This window comes from Xyrauchen texanus, chromosome 12 (genome assembly GCF_025860055.1).
Source record: "Xyrauchen texanus isolate HMW12.3.18 chromosome 12, RBS_HiC_50CHRs, whole genome shotgun sequence".
Taxonomy (NCBI): Eukaryota; Metazoa; Chordata; class Actinopteri; order Cypriniformes; family Catostomidae; genus Xyrauchen; species Xyrauchen texanus.
Window position 1 is genome coordinate 22636188 of NC_068287.1, and position 19085 is coordinate 22655272.

The 19085-nt window shown below is 37.9% G+C and overlaps 1 protein-coding gene across 4 annotated transcripts in view; it reads right to left on the reverse strand.

Moving 5' to 3' along the window:
- The window catches only part of abcc1 (ATP-binding cassette, sub-family C (CFTR/MRP), member 1), a 40254-nt gene extending 21315 nt beyond the window's left edge, over positions 1–18939 (reverse strand). For 2 of the 4 annotated variants that reach the window (XM_052138872.1, XM_052138874.1), the window contains exons 1-19: positions 18810–18939; positions 15753–15929; positions 15469–15594; positions 15075–15212; positions 13241–13366; positions 13055–13116; positions 12658–12789; positions 12320–12547; positions 11304–11481; positions 10758–10919; positions 10573–10665; positions 10264–10467; positions 6910–7056; positions 6704–6791; positions 4085–4154; positions 3303–3429; positions 3022–3198; positions 2470–2637; positions 746–932 (exon numbers count right to left, since the gene is read on the reverse strand). In XM_052138872.1, coding sequence (XP_051994832.1) covers positions 746–932; positions 2470–2637; positions 3022–3198; positions 3303–3429; positions 4085–4154; positions 6704–6791; positions 6910–7056; positions 10264–10467; positions 10573–10665; positions 10758–10919; positions 11304–11481; positions 12320–12547; positions 12658–12789; positions 13055–13116; positions 13241–13366; positions 15075–15212; positions 15469–15594; positions 15753–15929; positions 18810–18857 — 2638 coding nt within the window. In that variant the 5' untranslated portion in view covers positions 18858–18939. Of the gene's footprint in view, positions 1–452; positions 495–745; positions 933–2469; positions 2638–3021; positions 3199–3302; positions 3430–4084; positions 4155–6703; positions 6792–6909; positions 7057–10263; positions 10468–10572; positions 10666–10757; positions 10920–11303; positions 11482–12319; positions 12548–12657; positions 12790–13054; positions 13117–13240; positions 13367–15074; positions 15213–15468; positions 15595–15752; positions 15930–18809 lie in introns of all 4 variants that reach the window. The other 2 variants (XM_052138875.1, XM_052138873.1) reach the window with 2 other exon arrangements.
- Between the last annotated feature and the right edge of the window lie 146 nt (positions 18940–19085).

The window sequence follows — 19085 nt, forward strand, 5'->3', positions numbered from 1 at the left end:
TATATGGAATAGAGTGGCCAGGAAATTCTTCAAACTCTCTAAAATTCTCTCTAAAGAAAAACACATTTAAAAATGCCAAATGGAGCACAGTGTAAGACACGGAGGTCAGTTGTGGTCCTGGAGATCTACCTGCCTGCAGACTTTAGACTCCAATCAAACACTCCTGAAGCAGTTGATCAAGGTTTCAAATTTTCAAAATTACAGGCAGATTTGTTAGAGCAGGACTGAGACTAAACTCTCCAGAAGCAGAATTGAGTAAATCAAGACCTATGGTCCAATCAACGGTAAAAGAGTGGGACAGGACTATAGTATCCAACACAGGGCTAAATATTTCAGGGCTCAGATATTGAAGCCTGTGTAACTAAGTTTACTGCAAGCCCTATTCTAACATGCAATACATGCAGACATATTTAATATAGTATATGACCCAGGGACCAATTACACTCTCAAACCTTCAGATTTCCCATTCTCAGCCTCTGTTTCCCCTCCCTCCTCTGAAGAGCCGACAGATGGGACAGAACAAAATAGGAACACATGGATATGAAGACATATATACAGATATCACACAGACAAAGATATCCAAAGTTAAACAGAGATTAAAGTGACTAAGATCACAAAGCCATGATCTGAACAATAGCAATCATTCAGACAGAATAAGACTGTACACTCAGTGATTCAAAGGACAGAAGAAACAAGTAAGCTTGAAAGCATGGGGCACGTTCAGACAAGAGAAACTCAGTCTCACCTCCCACTGACTCCTCTACCTCTTCCTGTTCTGTGTTGGTGTAAGTGCAAAGGAACTCAGCGAAGGCACCCTGTCTGTCTAAAAGCTCAGTGTAAGACCCCATCTCCGTAATCTCGCCATCCACCATAACCAGGATCAGGTCTACTTGGGGCAGGAAGCTCAGTCCATGGGTCACCAGAACCCGAGTCTGTAAAAATACCATGTTTTATAGAAATTAGAAATGTTTAAAAGGAAAAGACTTATACATTAGAGATAGACCGATAATCGGCTTGACCAATATTTGTCTGATATTCACAGTTTTCTATGTAATCGGGTATCAGTTCTTCCGATCAGTGGTGTCATTTGGTGGCTCTCTACAGCCTAGCACCCAACAACAGTACACTACTGTGTGTTCAACTGGAAACAATGGATGCATCCGAAAGCTAAGGCAACTGACTTGCTCTATAATCAGATAATGGCTTAACCAATGAATGGACCTCTTAAGTAAATTGGTCTCAGAACAGCTTAAAGGGGAACCTTAATTTCATTTTACCTCGGTATACAGCCTCCGACAGCAGCATTTTCAAGCTTTCAGACACAACCAATGATCATAGGGGAAGTAAAGTATTTTTTCAATGTTTTGGTAGCATAATTTGCTAAATTTTTACGTAATTTTCCCCAAGTGAGAAACTCCTACCCTTAACCCTATCCTTAAACTTTAGACATAGCCCCAAAAAAATTTGCAACAATTTACATCACAAAAAATTTTTTTTTAAATGCATTACAAAAAAAACTAATTATTGTTAAACAAATATTCAGAATGCATGTTGTTTTAATTGTTGTAGTCTAAAAAACTAATAAAAAGATCATAGAAAATCTGTACAGCTTATCAGTTATAGGACAATTAAACCTTTTTTAAAAACAGTTTTGGTACTTGTATCTTTAGTATATTCGATCTTTTTTTTTTTGCTTAAGTTTTAGTCTTAGTTTAGATGAAAATGTCCTTTAAATTGTAAATATTTGGTTATGTCATATTCATTTTCGAATAATTTAATTTATGATCATTTGTAAAATGACAAACTGTAATAAACCTATCTTTAATAAAAAGAAATAATAATTACATTTAGAAAAATGTAAACAAAATTATACAAAAGATACATACAAAAAAATACAACTGTACTTGTACACACCTACGCTACTGAAATAACATTATATCTTAAACATACTTAAGTTTTTAGCTACTTTTTATCAGTATTCTGAATTCATAATTATAAATTTTCCATGTTGTAGTCAGTTTAGGATATTGCATTGCATATAATTGCATTTTCTATTGAAACAGCATGTTCAAAATGCAAGTTACAGTACACATTCTGACCAGCATGTAAATTAGTTAAGTTCACCTGTGCATTTGCTACACTGTCTGCTCAAATTTAAGTTGTAATATTACATATACAGTATCTCACAAAAGTGAGTACACCCCTCACATTTTTGTAAATATGGACATTTTCACTTAGGGGTGTACTCTCTTTTGTTGCCAGAAGCTTAGACATTAATGGCTGTGTGTGGAGTTATTTTGAGGGGACTGCAAATTTACACTGTTATACAAGCTGTACACTCACTACTTTACATTGTAACAGTGTCATTTCTTAATAAAAAAAAAAAAACTTTCCATCAACCATTTGATCTGAAATTTTGTTGACAAGATTAACACTGATATTTACATAATACACAGGGAATGTTCTTACCCTGCCCTGTAGCACCCCTTGAGGTCCAATAACCTTATCAAATATGTGTTTCCCTACATGGGCGTCCACTGCAGAGAGGGGGTCATCCAGCAGGTAGACAGCACAGCTGCAGTACACAGCCCTGGCCAGACTTACTCGCTGTTTCTGACCTCCAGAGAGATTTACACCCTAGGATTACAAGGTCACATGTACAGCTATCATTAAAAGGCTTTAAATAATTGCTCCTTTAGCAGACTTTGTGAAGATGAGTAAATTGATACATCTGGCTGACTACGTTACACCACTTCCTAACCAGGTACAACTCAAAAAGTGACAAGTAATGCCAGTCAGAACATATGTGAAGTTTAAAATGCTCCTATAATAGAGTGGGATTTCCCTATCTGTGGGCAGACACCCAGTGTGACATGACACAAAATGACGCTGCTTGTCACGATCACAGCTGATTAGGACAAAAACTGATTAGGAAAATAAATAGGATTTAGACAGTGCTTGGTCGCTTTATTCTATTTCTCCTGGTCAGGATACAATTTAAGAATACTTCTGAACATTTACCTTCTCCCCAATCTCTGTTAAGTCTCCTCCAGGTAAGATCTCAAGGTCTGGCAAGAGGGCACAGGCATCTACCACTTTTTGGTACCAGTTCTCCTTTGTTTCCCGTCCAAACAAAATGTTGTCTTTGAGAGTGGCGTTCTGGATCCAGGCCTGCTGAGGCACGTAAGCCACTGAGCCCTAAAGCGATATTAAACATGACATAATGCAGCTCATCATCCCGTTTTTATACCGAACAACTTTACAATAAAGAAAGGTATGTAGTGCTGAGTTTGTGTATGTACCTTGATCGAGACAGATCCTACTTGTTTCTGCATCTCTCCCAGCAAAGCTGAAAGCAGAGAGGATTTCCCCGAACCCACATGCCCTACCACAGCAACCAGCGCCCCCTCAGGGATATGCACATTAATCCTAGATAGAGAGAGAGACATGGAGTCTGAGACATTTGCGGGAAGGGCACAAAGAACTAACAGCCCCAACACTATGTGGTCAGAGGCAGCATTGTATGTGTCAAATATGTCTGAAAGAGTTTCATTCATTCATCATGATGATGATTTCTGCATTCCCAAATAAAATTATTAAAAATTATGGATGAATCCTTTAGTTTTCTGATAAAAACTGATTTTACATTGAACAATAATGCAAGACAAATAAAATATTTCAATGCATGATTTGAAGTAGACAAGGTCAAAATCAAGATAAGATTAAAGCCCAGGAATTCAATTTAACAGTAACCTAAATTTCATCATGTTTTTCATTATCATTGTAGATTAGCCAGATTATATTTCCTCTGGCAATTGAAGATCTCCTGGACCAGTATTCATGCAGATATACTTGCCTGTCATGTACTCAGAAGCCCGTTTCACCAGTTTGCTCAATATAACTGCAATCATGTCATGTCAATGCTGAAAGTCATTTTGATGCCTTGAATAAAATGTCATTTTATTTTTCAACAACATTTGTGCAATTTATAACACTGATGGAACATTCATTGTATCATCATGAGCTTGTAAAGCTTCTTGTATACTCGCATCACAAATGATTGCCACACAGGAAAAAGGGTTACCTCTTCAAAGTTGGGGGGTCATCTTTTGACCAGCTGAAAGCTCCATCTACAATTGTGATGCTGTCAGGAGCTGAATGAGCAGAAAACAACAGTGAAGTCTTGTAGACATCAAATCACATGGGCTGGCTGTTCACTCTTTAAAACCACAATTTCAAGGCTGAGTGTCTGAACAGCTGTGCTACTCCCAAACACAATAAGGTTTTATGTAAATCTGAGGAATACATTTGGTGTTTTTCAGTGGGTACTCTGAAAGGAGCATGGCATTACTGTATGAATGTTCCCTTCATTAACGGTCTTGTGGTAGAGCCCATTGTGAAGGGGTTGAGTTGCTTACTTTGGTTTGCAACGCCCTTTCAAGTGGTGTCCACTTTTCCCAGTGCCCTTCAAGGGTGCAAAAATGGCATTTGGAATTTGCCCTCTATAGCCTGGCTTCCACTATCAGGCCATCGCGAGCCAGGCCGATCAACTGGTCAGCTGAGCAAACAGACATGGACCTCAAGCTGCAAGACCAAAAATGATCTGTATTCCCACCGCACATCGTTTCCCTAAACCTGCCCTTAATACGCCACCCTGGAGCCAATATCACACATCCCACCCATTTTATAAGCAAAAGGGAAACTCAAGCGGAGGTATTCAACTCTGTGGTCTAGCTAGCACTCGAAATGAACATGGTGGAGACTGAAGCTACCGTTTATTTGCTTATTTTGGTCTTTGCTTGGTACAAAGGGAGACCTGACTCTGTGAAATTCTGACCTTTAACACTTACCCTGCCTCAATCCCCAGTTGGCCTTCTTTGGCCAAAGTGTAATCAGCAGGCCAAAGACACCTGGCCATTCGCCCCGAGGCGGCACGATGATGCCCTGGAAGTGACAGTGGGAATGCAAATGGCCTGGGCATGCACTAGCACACCCTCATTTGGCCCGATAGTGGAAACACAGCTTGTGATATTCTGGGGTCGGATTCACAAAATCTTAACCTGCTCTCTGAACATACCACACAACTCCTTGTTCATTCGCTTGTCATTTCTAGACTGGATTACTGTAATTCTCTCTTAGCTGGCCTTCCTGCATATGCAATTAGGCCTCTGCACATAATACAGAATGCAGCACCACGTCTGGTTTTCAACAAACCAAAGAGAGCACATGTTACACACCTCCTTGTCTCTCTACACAGGCTGCAAGTTTCTGAATATATAAAAGTTAAAAACTCTGATGCTGGCTTACCTAAAATCATTCCTGCAGAGCTACATTCCCACCAGAATGCTAAGGCATGCAAATGAGCGGTGCTTTGTCGTACCAACACAAATAGGTACAAAATCACTTTATCAGACTTTCAGCTTCACAGTACATCGTTGGTGGAACAACCTTCCAACTCTGTCTTAAAATTAATTAACTTAATCAATTCTGAATCTTTGTACTGTTCAACATAGCCCAATGGCTACCAATCATGCTGATCGGTGTACACATCATCTGGAGCCTGGAACTGAACTCCTAACTTGAAGTCAGGAGTGAATGCACTTGGCTGCATAGGGATGCTATAAAAAAAGATACATTTTTCATCTTTAACACCCACTGGGCCTTGAGTTTTTCATAAAAAAAGGCCCAATTTCCTTGACATTAATCATGAGGACAACGTGATTAACAGTGTGATAGCACATCAGATGAAACTTCTGATGTTACTCTTTTGACACAAACAGATTTCAATGTAAAACTTTAATGAGGTTTTTACCAAATGCACTTGTTATTGTCTGCTCACATAGAAGAATTTAACTGAAATTGCTACCATCTTTTTTGTCATGTGACACCAGGCTTGGATAAATTAGCCCTTAAAAAGCCTAGAGTCTCCTCATATGAGGACAGTCAGTTTAAATAAATGTAAATTATGTAAAGGGTATGTGGAATCCAAAATGTTGTGTCCTCATATGAGGACGTAGGTTCGCACAAGGTTAAGAAACAAAATGCAAGTTCATAGGATAAATAATATGATGTTTGTAAGAATGTCCAAAGTGCAATACATAAAAAAATTAATAAAAAAAAAAAAAAAAGGACATTCTTAAACAAAACCTTTCTGGAATACAAAATATTCGTAACTAAATATTAGGAAGAAAATAAGAAAAACTTTATATTTTAGCAATCCAGGTCCTGGTCCCTATATATGGCTCTTGTCCCTTCTTCAGAGCAAGAGTATGGGTTTATTTTACTGTTTCATTGGCCACCAAGAGAAAACCATAGTCTAATCACTTAGTGTTCATGTAAGTGTATACATTCATTCATTCATTCATTCATTCATGATGATGATTTCTGCATTCACAAATTTTTTATCGAAAATGATGGATGAATCCTTTAGAGTTTTCTGATAACAACTGATTTTACATTGAACAATAATGCAAGACAGAAAATATTTCAATGCAGTGTAAGTAATAACACCTCAGCAAGCGAAACAATTTGATGTATCATTCATGTCCATATGCAAATGCCTTAATACACAGGGTTAGTGGTTTGTTCAAATCCCTAACCCGGAGTGTGAGCTATAACAATAGTTCAGCTGGCCTTAGCAAAACCACTTAAACTACAGTAAAAATAAGTTAATTGCTTAATTAATTGCTTGTGGATTACTTACATCCAGTGATGGCTTGGCGCTCCACGCTGTCTTCATCCAACTCCTCATGGGACAGAAATACACGAAGACGCTTCATAGATACACTGGCCTGATGGCAGCAACGTATTTCTCAGTTAAAAATAAAGTTAAAAAAAAAATGTTTTTTTAAAAATGACCTTATAAACAATGTGAGTTTCTGTTTTTTTTCCAAAAGCAAACAGTCATACCTGCACCATACTGCTGATGACCATGGGCAACATGTTGAGTGGGAAGCGCAGGATGTTGAACAGAGCCAGAGAAACAAATGCCTTCTGTGCATCCAGAACATTTTGTTCATCCACTAACACATATACTGCGAACGTGGAGAGGGCAACCTTCGATAGAGAGAGACAAGATCAAACCATTGAAGACAATATGAAGTCAAAATTTACCCCATTTACTTCCTTAATAAATGTTCCTGGTCTTAAAGGTGCTATAGCGATTTCAACAGTTCTACTTCCACAAAACTGAGCCGTTGGATTAGCCATGCTCCCTCTTTCCAAAACCCCAAATATACCAAAATGAATGCAGCAACGCTTGTTAAAAAACAGTTGCAAAATAGCACCCTCAACTGACAACTGTTATGAACAACAATGCATAAAAATACATTATGCCTCAGTAATTTGCTAAAACTAAAATACTATGAAAATGTGCAAAATGACTGAAGCGTCATTGTCTGCAACCCCGGACACATATTTATTGGTTTACAGAGTCTAGAGCTGTCATAGACAAGTGAGATATCTTACAACACTTATTTCATTAATATCTTCCAGGGAGTATAAACAGTTTTGCTGTTTCACATACAGCATCTTTAAGATGAATAAACAGCATTTTTGACATGATGATTATGTCCCTTATTTATTTAAAAAAAGAAGCAAAAATCACAGTTATAGTAAAGCACTTACAATGGAAGTGAGTCATGAACAAAATAGGGCCAGCACATGCTAGCATGAAAATATTATAACTTCATGGCCATGCATGCCCACTGATTTTGCACATATGACGTATTGCATAGCTTTCTAAAACAGGGCCCAATATGTGCAACATGATTTTTGTTACAGCATTTACCAGATTGCGGTATTACGTAGTCATGACAATAAAGTTGTAATAACTATACACAGATAGATAGTAAGCAAGTTTATCACACTAAAATCATGTAAAGACATATGATGTTTATGTCTTGTGGCAATATTTTTGAAAGTGCATCTTTCAACTTTTTTGGACTGGCCTTATTCACTTCCATTACTGTAGTACTGTAGCCTTAAATGTATAATTAATATATATATATATATATATATATATATGAAAAAGAAAATACACCCTCCTTGAATTCTATGGTTTTACGTATCAGGACATAAAAATCATCTGGTCCTTAGCAGGTCTTAAAATTAGGTAAAGAAAACCTCAGATGAACAACAACACATGACATATTACACCAAGTCATGATTTATTTAACAAAAATAAAGCCAAAATGGAGAAGCCATGTGTGGAAAAACTACGTACACCTTATGATTCAATAGCTTGTAGAACAATCTTTAGCTGCAATAACTTAAAGTATTTGTTTTCAGTATTAATTTCAGTCTCTCACAACATTGTGGAGGAATTTTGGCCCACTCTTCTTTACAACGTTGCTTCAGTTCATTGAGGTTTGCAGGCATTTGTTTATGCACATCTTTCTTAAGGTCCCACCAATCGGGTTGAGGTCTGGACTTTGACTGGCCATTGCAACACCTTAATTCTTTTCTATTTCAGCCATTCTGATGTAGATTTGCTGGTGTAATTGGGATCATTGTCCTGTTGCATGACCCAATTTCGGCCAAGCTTTAGCTGTCAGACAGATGGCATCACATTTGACTCTAGAATACTTTGGCACACCGAGGAGTTCATGGTCGACTCAATGAGTGCAAGGTGCCCAGGTACTGTGGGTGCAAAACAAGCCTAAATCATCACACCTCCACAACCGTTCTTGACAGTTGGTATGAGATGTTTGTGCTGATATGCTGTGTTTGGTTTTCGCCAAACGTGGTGCTGTGCCTTATGGCCAAACATCTCCACTTTGGTCTCGTCTGTCCAAAGGACATTATTTCAGTCTTGTGGTTTGTTCAGATGCAACTTTGCAAACTTAAGCCATGCTGCCATGTTCTTTTTAGAGAGGCTTTCTCCTGGCAACCCTTCAAACAAACCATATTTGTTCAGTCTTTTTCTTTGTACTGTCATGAACTTTAACATTTAAACATGCCAACTGATGCCTATAGAGTCGGAGATGTAATTCTTGGGTTTTTTGCAATTTCTCTGAGCATTGCACAGTCTGACCTTGGGGTGAATTTGCTAGGAGGTTCACTCCTGGGAAGATTGGCAACTGTCTTGAATGTTTTCCACTTGTGAATAATATTTCTCACTGTAGAATGATGGACTTTAAATTGTTTGGAAATGGCCTTATAACCCTTCCCAGATTGATGGGCAGCAACAATTGCTTCTCTAAGATCACTGCTGAGGTCTATCCTCCTTGGCATTGTGTTAACACACCTGAATGCTCCAGACCAGCAAACTGCTGAATTTTATTTTATTTTATTTTTTTAAGAGGTGGTCACACTTGAGAGGCTTAGTAGTAGCCAGGTGCTGCTAATCAAATGCCCTTGATTAATTGATCATCAGCACCTGGCTACTAACCTGGTGTGCTTAGTTTTTCCACACATGGCTTCTCCATTTTGGCTTTATTTTTGTTAAATAAATCATGACTTGGTGTAATATGTCATGTGTTGTTGTTCACCTGAGGTTGCATTTACCTAATTTTAAGACCTGCTATGGACCAGATGATTTTTATTATGTCCTGATACATAAAACCATAGAATTCAAGGAGGGTGTACTTTCTTTTCACTTGACTGAGTGCGTGCGTGTGTGTGTATATATATATATATATATTTTACACAAACACATAAATAAACAAGGGACGAGACTAATATAACTTTGTGGTAATCAACATTATGCCAAATGCTGTTGATTGAGCTTTTCATATATTGAACCAAGAATATTAGGTGTGTTCGGCTTGAACTGCATCTCGATTTGCCAATCGGTGAGATTTGCCGGTTTGCAGTCCGGGATGAGCAGTGTAATCATTCGGAGCTTGTGCAGCTCATTTTGAGCAACTGGTGAGTCTGCATCAGCCGGCTGCTCTTGAATCGCTTTTGCAGTATTATAATGGCATACATCACGGCGATGTGCCATTTCAATTCAGACAAAATTTCTAACCGAAATGCACTGCTTCAAGTCCGGTGCCGATCGGTCTGTGCAGCGCTGCATGAAGTCAAACACACCTATTCCCTTAACCAACAATATAATATCTTAACATCCTGCCCAACATTATTTCTCTCAGAATATTTGGTTTCTCTCACAATATTTCACATTATGAATGTTAAAATTCATTACAAATGCTGTTTTCAAAGAGAAAAAAAAAAAAACACCATTATACAAGCTCATGGAATTAAAAAAAATTTAAATTAACAAGCAAATCTGATCAGGACAGATCAAGTTATACCACCTACCAAAAACGGTGCACAGACCCAGGTAAAGGTGGAAACAGCACCAAGGTAAGCGGTCTTCTTCAACACACGCAATTCACTCTTTCGGATATCAGACACTTTGTCTTTGAAGGCCAGTTCCCATGCGTATAGTTTAAGCACCTTAATGCCATTCAGCACCTCATTCATAAGCTTAATCCTATTGTCCTTGCTTTTCATTTGGTCAACCTGTGGGTAAGTGTATCAGATTAACAGTAATGATCTTTTTAACAACAACCATGAGCTGACAGACATTCCAATCTAACAAATTTAAACAATGGAAAAGTTCAAAACCTGGTATGTTTTAGTCTTCATGGCAATGACTGCATTTATAGGAACCATCAACACCATCACGGCAACACCAGCAAGCACAGAAGGTCCCAGATTCTGAAAACAAAGAGGAAAGAAACAGGCACTATTGATGTATGATGAAACAAGCATCCAAATTTATAGAAAGACACAGTTTAGTGGGCACATACCTGCCACAGGAAGTAGAGGGCCAGGATAACCTGCAAAGGTGCCGACCAGATCATGTTGATATAGGTGATGAGGTCCATGAACCGCTGAGCATCCACTGACATTAGATTCACGATCTCTCCAACAGTGGATGTACGACGAGCAGCGTTGGTAATGACCAAGGCCTTAACAAAATAAAGGGTGATATTGAACATTTTCAGTCTCTGAAAAGTCCAAGATAGTTTCTGAACATTGACTAGTCATTGTTGATGAGTAAATGTAATGTAATTTATTGAGCAGATTTTCCATCTTAGATTCAATTTTGGGATTGGGGAGGAAACTTTCTGTTCAGTATGTAAATGATGGTACAGTGAACTCTTATCTCTAATGAAAAATGTGATTGCTTTTGATATGAGTTTTTAATCTTTCTCTCAAAGCATTTGGATTTTACAGATGCATTTATCCCAAGTAATATATTCAAATTATATTCCCCCTGGAAAATTATCTTCAAATTTGCAAAACACCTGTCTATGCCCTGTTACACACACAGACACAGAGAGACCATTTACCTTCCTATATACAGCACCAACAATGGCCGTACGTAACCTCATACCAGTCACAAAGCAAACGTGGAAATACTTCTGCAGAATGAGGGTTTGCACACAGGTACAAACAAACAACAGAGTGGTGTAGAAGTAACCATGCCATGAGGGGGCACTGGAATCATTCACAAACTGGATCAGCAGCCTAAGATACAGAAGACCAAGTTTACGTAAGCATTAATTAAAACATCAATCCTGTTAGCCTAAGCAGAATGCAGTTCTACTGGATTAAATTACATGAAGTGGGCTAACTGGTTAAAGGCACACTGAGGCAGGTGACAAGAGTTACGTTATTACTTTCAGAGGATTAGAGAGGATTTGAACATGGTCCACTGCACAATTTGACAACACAATTTTCAGCATGCCAAAACAAACTCTACACGGTAGCTCTTTTAAGAGGGTCACAGCTGCTGTTTTGAAAGTGTAGCCTTCCCTCAGAGTTAAAGTTATTTCAAACCGCATGACTGTGGAAGCACAGAGGGAACGTTTGGCCTTTCCTCTGTACAGTATTATCACTGTTGACCATTGGTTATCAACTGGTTGTACTTCATGACCAAGATTTTACATTGGACATCTAGTGGTGACAACACAGAACCAAAATTGTTTATCGTACAAAAGTAAACAAAAATGGTTGGTCCATGGTTAAACATTAAAATTCTTTAAACTATGTCATGAACCTATGTTGGCTTCTGCCTTTTACTGCACACTGACCTTTGACGTAAACAACAACAAAAGATATGGGAAGTCTATTCTCTTCCCTTTAAAAAGTTGATAAGACCATTAGTGTTATGCTATTATAATTATGAACAATTTAATAGTTTTTTACATTTTATTAGTTGCATTTAGCATTTGACCACTTGAGAATCACTGCCCTCTAACTCAGCAGAGAAGGGTATAATCACACCCAGAAAACTATCCTGCCACGGTGATGCTTTACATACTAATCTTACACAGAGGTCTTACAGAAAGATGGAGGGTCATACCTGAGAATCTCTGGTCCGACAAACATTAGGATGTCATGTGCAATCTTATAAAGAGAGCTGATAAGAAAGTATGGTCCAAACGTTCGGCAGAGAGCGCAGAAGAGAGAAGGCTCGCCAGTTTTCTGAAGGGTTTTCGCAAGCAGAATCTCTGACTCTTCTATTGGTTGTCCATCCTTCTTTTCTTGCTTTGCTGCCCGTTTTGGGGAGTAGAGGGTCTTATCTACTGGCCTAATAAAAACAATAACCCAAACAGATGATTAGAAAATTTTTGCAATAAATTCAGGCTTATCCTTGTATTATTGAAAAAAGAAAAACAAAAATCCTCTTTTGAATCTGACCTTTTGACCTTGTGGCATTCTTGGTCCCAGCACAGCACCAGCTGTGGCACCACTCTCTGAGATTTATCCTCAGAGTTGAGCGACCACAGATCCTTCTCCTCCAGAGGCCTTTTATAACCCTTAACCATCAGCCTGTCAAGACAAGAAAGACACTCTTTCTTCAAGTTAACTCACTATCAAAAATCCAGATACAACCTGAATACAAACTTCAAACATCAGCAAAAAGAAGGATTCCTCACAATCATTCAATTCCTTTATGCCCATTTTATTGATACAGACAGTAGAAAGAGGAGATGAAATAATGTCAAAAAGAGGTAAGAATAGAATCAGAAAATAATGCAAGCAGGACTCTTCTCTAAAAAGTGCTGTTATAAATCCAGTCAATCATTTTGCTCACCCTGTGATCCACCAGAAAGTGATCTTGGACAGGAAGGAAGCTCCTGACTCTGGACATGGATTCTGTACACAATTTAACAGTATAATAATAATAATAATTCACAGTACTGCTCAATTATTCAATGCTCAGAAATCATATTTCTATTATTAACTAAAAAAATCTGAAAGTTCTATAAAGTTCACTAACTAAGTCTTTGACAGCCTGTGAAAAGAGTGGAGGCTGGTCGGACAAGCAGGACAAGATCAGTGAGATGAGCAGCAAGGCGTAATATATGTAGAAGGTGGTATATCTGAACACATCCACACTGGCAGGCTGAAGGAAAGATCATATGAACAAACAAGCTTTTAGTATATTGATATTTAATTTTTGCTAATATTATATTATATATATATATATATAAAAACAAGCATAAACACTGTTTAGAAGGGCTGAACCTTTGTAATGTTCCACCACAAACAGCAGTGATTCAGTGTCAGTTATCAAATTATGGAGACAGGACTCTTAATACTATTTGATGTACAAAACAAGACCAGATGGGACTCAGGTAGGTAGAAATCAAGTATTTGTAGGCAATGTAAGGCAAATCATAAAACCACAGCAATTCTTAACTATTACTAACACAGAATGAGACATTTTTGTCTTCCAGCACTTTTCATGTGGAGTTCAAAGTGTTCATGTAGAGTTCAAAGCGTTGACGCCCTCACGCAAATCATGAACGCAGCTTCACGATTGAGGTAGCAAAGCAGCTGCCGGCTGATAAATATTGTGAAGTATGAGAGTTGAGGGGATTAAATGTGTATTGTAATGAATATGCAACCTACAGTGCTGTGAAAAATTATTTCTTCTGTTTTTGTGTATATCTCATACTAAATTGTTTCAAAAATTAAACTAAATAGAAAATAAAACAAAGGCAATCGGAGTAAACACAAACTATATTTTTTAAATGATAATGTTATTTATTGAAGAAAAAAGTTATCCAATACAAAATGGGCCTGTGTGAAAATTGATTTGCCCCCTTCTATGAAACTGCATTCAAAATGGGGTTTAGCTGGACTGGACACACCCAGGCCTGATTACTGCCAGCCCTGTTCATTTAAATCAACACATAAATAGAACCTTTTCAGCAGCATGAAGTTGGCTAAAAGGTCTCACCCAGCAGCACACTATGCCAAGGTTGATAGAAATTCCAGAAATTATGAGGAAAAAGGTTATTAAAAAACATCAGTCTGGGAAGGGTACAAAGCTATTTCAAAGGCTCTGGGACTCCAAAGAACCACAGTGAAAGCCATCATCTCCAAATGGAGAACCTTCTCAGAAGTGGCCGACCTTCCAAAATTCCTCCAAGAGCACAGCGATTACTCATCCAGAAAGTCACAAAAAACCCAAGGAACTGCAGGCCTCTCTCGCATCAATAAAGGTCACTTTTCATGACTCAACTATCAGAAAGACACTGGCCAAAAATGGCATCCATGGAAGAGTGGTGAGGCAAAAACCTTGTATGTATTTTTGATGGAAGTTTAACCTCTCTGGATAAATAGTTTGCTACTTGGCCCAATGTGATATTTAAAGCGCATATTCTGTGATTTTAATAATATAAATTATATAAAAATAATGCTTCAGAGTGGATTAGTGCTTTGCTCTGTCATCTCTCATTCAACAAGAATGATTCTCATAGTATGTGGTGTTTCCAATTTAGGAGCGGTCTGCTTCACACATTCATTTAAAGCTCATGCAGACTAAAATTGCAGCATTTTGCACTTTAATAATCACTCTAGGGCATATCATGATTTTAATTTGATTAGTCGTGCATTTCAGTTTAAAAGGAGTATTAGAGCACACGTTCAAATATGCGTGGGAGCATTTGAAAGCAGTCGCGTGTCAGTAAGACAGTGTGCGGGTACTGAATTAAGTTGGTGTTCAGTACTACTGGTACTGTAGAATATATAAATATATATAATAATTTTTTCAATCATAAAGTTAAAAAAAACAGTTTCAACAAAAAAATTTAAATAATGGTTACTTCATTAAGTGCATGAAGAATCTTGGAGCGAAAGGTGACAGTAGCACACACTATGGTGACCAGCCAAAAATTGAGCATCACCCCTGAGGACTGGACCCCCTTCATCCTCTCATTCTGGATGAAGAATGTAGCCAGCAACTGAAACACACAAATAAAGACAGAAATTAAAACTACAGTTTTGTAAACTTCAGGTTAATAAAAGATACTGCACAGACAAATTCTCTAACTATAAACAAAATTCTGAGCAGGCATATCAGTCTAGTTTTACTTTCCATGCCATAGGCAACGAGGAACAAGCTCATGTAAATTTGAATATGAAATCAGAGCGAGAAAATAAATCTACAAGCAAAGTAGTTTTATTCAGCACTTCCTTTTGTGAAAGAACAGATCTCACCATTGTAATGCCAAGCACTGTGGGGCTGACCAGGTAGACAGGAGCAATGGCAGCTCCTTGACTTCTTTCCCAGAAAGAGTAGAAAACATCTGCCCAGCAGATAAGCCATAGGGTAAACCCAATAACCTTTAAGGGGAGAGTCACGTGATCTTGAAACAACTTTTGACCTTGGCAGAGTTATCAGGAAACACACTCGCAAAGAAAGCTACTTGATAAAAAGAGAGTTGTTTACTGTTGTGTTACTGAATGCAAATACAACCAGAATCCTGTCTGCTACTACTCACTGTTTTGGCTCTATTGAGGTGAGTCATGCATATGTATCCATGGTCATGGGTTTTGAGGTATAGGATGTAGAATGGTGCTAACAGCCAGAGGTAGAGGCAGGGTATCCAAACCAGCACTGTGTTCTGGTAACATTGTGTCAGGTCTGGATTGAGTGCTTTCCATGTCCGGTTCCAATCCTGAAAACACAGAAGGACAAAAGGGGGTTCCATACTATACCATGTGACAGAAGATTCCTTTGACAAAACATAGAAACAAAGAAACAACTGGAGATGACCGAGAGTTCAGACTTTGTTGACTGACAAAGCACACAAAGACCTTATGATGTGTGCAAGGAACTGAGAAGAACAAACACTTCAGAACTCTGTCTTGAGTGGATCTTTCAAAGAACCAAGAAAATAACCTTTTCTGTGCTTTGGAGCATAGCAGAGTCTCTTCAGCCTACTTATTGCTCATGAATGCTGAACCTTTCATTACAAAAAAAATCTAATCTGTTTTCTCTGTAGGGTGCACTACTTTGCATAATCATGTTCTGAGAAGAAAACAGGAACATAATCAATAAATAAAGTGCTGAATTTTATTTATTTAGTCATTTATTTTCAAGACAAGGACATTAAATATGACTTATTACATTTGAAATGTCAAAGTAAATGAATTTAACATTTAATCTATAATGGAGCTAGTGGGGTGGGTCTCACAAAACCTTTCAAGGACATAAATCAAGTGATAAGAAATGTACTTTCAATATATAATTAAAAATGTCAATATGTTACTTAAAATTATATATATAAAATATTTTTTTCCATTTGTTTTGAGGTAAAATATGACCCGTTCATGAAAGGTTGAGATTCACCACATGACTTCATACACTGGTGGCCAAAAGTTTTTTACTTTTATTCACCAAAGTGGCATTCAACTGATCACAATGTATAGTCAGGACATTAATAACATGAAAAATTACTAATTAAATTACTTCAAAGAGTTCTCATCAAAAAAATCCTCCATGTGCAGCAAAGACAGCTTTGCAGATCCTTGGCATTCTAGCTATCAGTTTGTCCAGATACTCAGGTGACATTTCACCCCACACTTCCTGTAGAACTTTCCATAGATGTGGCTGTCTTGTCGGGAACTTCTCACACACCTTACAGTCTAGCTGATCCCACAAAAGCTCAATGGGATTAAGATCCATAACACTCTTTCCCAATTATCTGTTATCCAATGTCTGAGTTTATTTGCACCTCTAACCTTTTATTTTTCTGTTTCAAATGTTTTTTTTCTTTGAAAAAACAATGATTGACAGACGGGATTCTAGAGATAGCAGTTTCTTTTTTTGCAATTATATTGACCTTAAGACATGCCAGTCTATTGCATACTGTGGCAACTCAAAAACAAACACAATGTTAAGCTTCATTTAACGAATCAAATAGCTTTCAGCTGTGTTTGATATAATGGCAAGTGATATTCAAGTACCAAATTAGCAATTTATCATGATTATTCAATGATAAGGTGTTGGTGTGATGGTTGCTGGAAATGGGGTCTGTCAAGATTTTATTAAAAAAAAAAATGACTTTCAAATAGCAATGATGCTGTTTTTTACATCAGTAATGTCCTGACTATACTTTGTGATCAGTTGAATGCCACTTTGATGAATAGAACTACCAATTTCCTTCCGAAACAGCAAAATCTGTACATTATTCCAAACTTTTGGCTGCTAGTGTAAATAAATAAAACATTAAAAATCTTCAAATCTCTCACAGCACTTTGTGATTGGGCAAACAAAAGAGTAACAATGCAAACACAAAGCAGATGACAGCATTTCAAGAGAACATACAACACACTTTCTTGGTATTCATTCATTTTTAGAGTGATTCATAATTCAATGAATATCCCAGGAGATCAGCAGAAATACTCAAACCAGCCCGTTTGGCACCAACAATCATGCCATGGTCCAAATCTCTGAGATCAAATGTTTTACCCATTCTGATGGTTGATGACGTAAACATTAACTGAAGCGCCTGACCCGTATCTGCATGATTATGCATTGCACTGCTGTCACACGATTGACTGATTAGATAATTGCATGGATTACGCTTTTGTCCAAAACTTACAAAAAAAGGAACAAAGCAATTCGTCATATCAGTCATAATACAGGTTAGACAATAATAATAAAGTGCTAAGATTATCACAAATAAACAAAAGATTTTGATACACGTCATTCATATTAAATCGTATATTCCACCCCATACGCGCTAATTGAGATTTGAGAAATCTTTTAGAAAATATAGTTTATAAACACTGTACTATATATCCGCACTGTAACAGATGGCCTGGTTGAATCTGCCGGCACAGACTGGGAGGAGCCACAAATCCGAGAGTACAGTTTACAAACCCGTGGAACGGATTGCGAAAGCGTGGGCACGGTTTATGAATTTGTGGGTACAGATTGCAAAAACTGAATGCACGGTTTACAAATCTGAGAGCGCGGATTAGGAACTCGTGGGTACGGTTTATTAATCCGTGAGCACGATTTGTTAAACCGAGGGAACAGTTTGAGAATTCGTGAGTACAGTTTATAAACTGAGCGGATGGATTGCAAAACCGTCGCCACGGATTGTTTTTTTTTCCCCAACAGGTGACTTCCCGGGCCCCGTAAAATGCCATTAAGAGTTATGAGCAAAACAGACTGAAAGTCCATAGAGAGTTTCATGCATTCATGATGGTGTGGTTTCTAGCTAACCGGTTAGCTTAGCAACAGTGATGTCGTGTCTCGAACCCTAGTTATCTGTCTACCTAGACAGCACTGTGTCCCTGATAATTGCGTTCGAAGCGAGTCGAACTCAAGCGCGCGTCTTTGATACGCAAACATTTTCTGACATTCAAAATAAATGAACCAAAGCGCATATGAGACCCACTATATAGGTAGATAGCTCACTAATTTGAGATACACCAGTGTATATATATTGCTGTGCACCACAAACCCGGCGAACCTTTACAATCTGTTGAAAACTACATCTCATCGGAGAAACGCAATTCGTGGCGTTAAAACGGTTTTTACTTACCCAAAATGGATCAGAACCGTCCAAACTGCAGAAACTGTCAATACCCATTCGCCGCAGGAGAGGATCTGTTACAGTGTGTGCTGGGGTTACCTCCGTTTCATAACCACCCAAGTACTCTCTTTTCTGTAGACAGTAGCGCTATGACGTAGTGGATCTAGTCACATGCGTTTTGTATTTTAGTGACGTAGTGAATGTTTTAATGCGCATGCCTATTCACGTTTTAATTTTTTGTTTTATTACTGTAATATACATAACGGTCATTAATTGATAAATTAT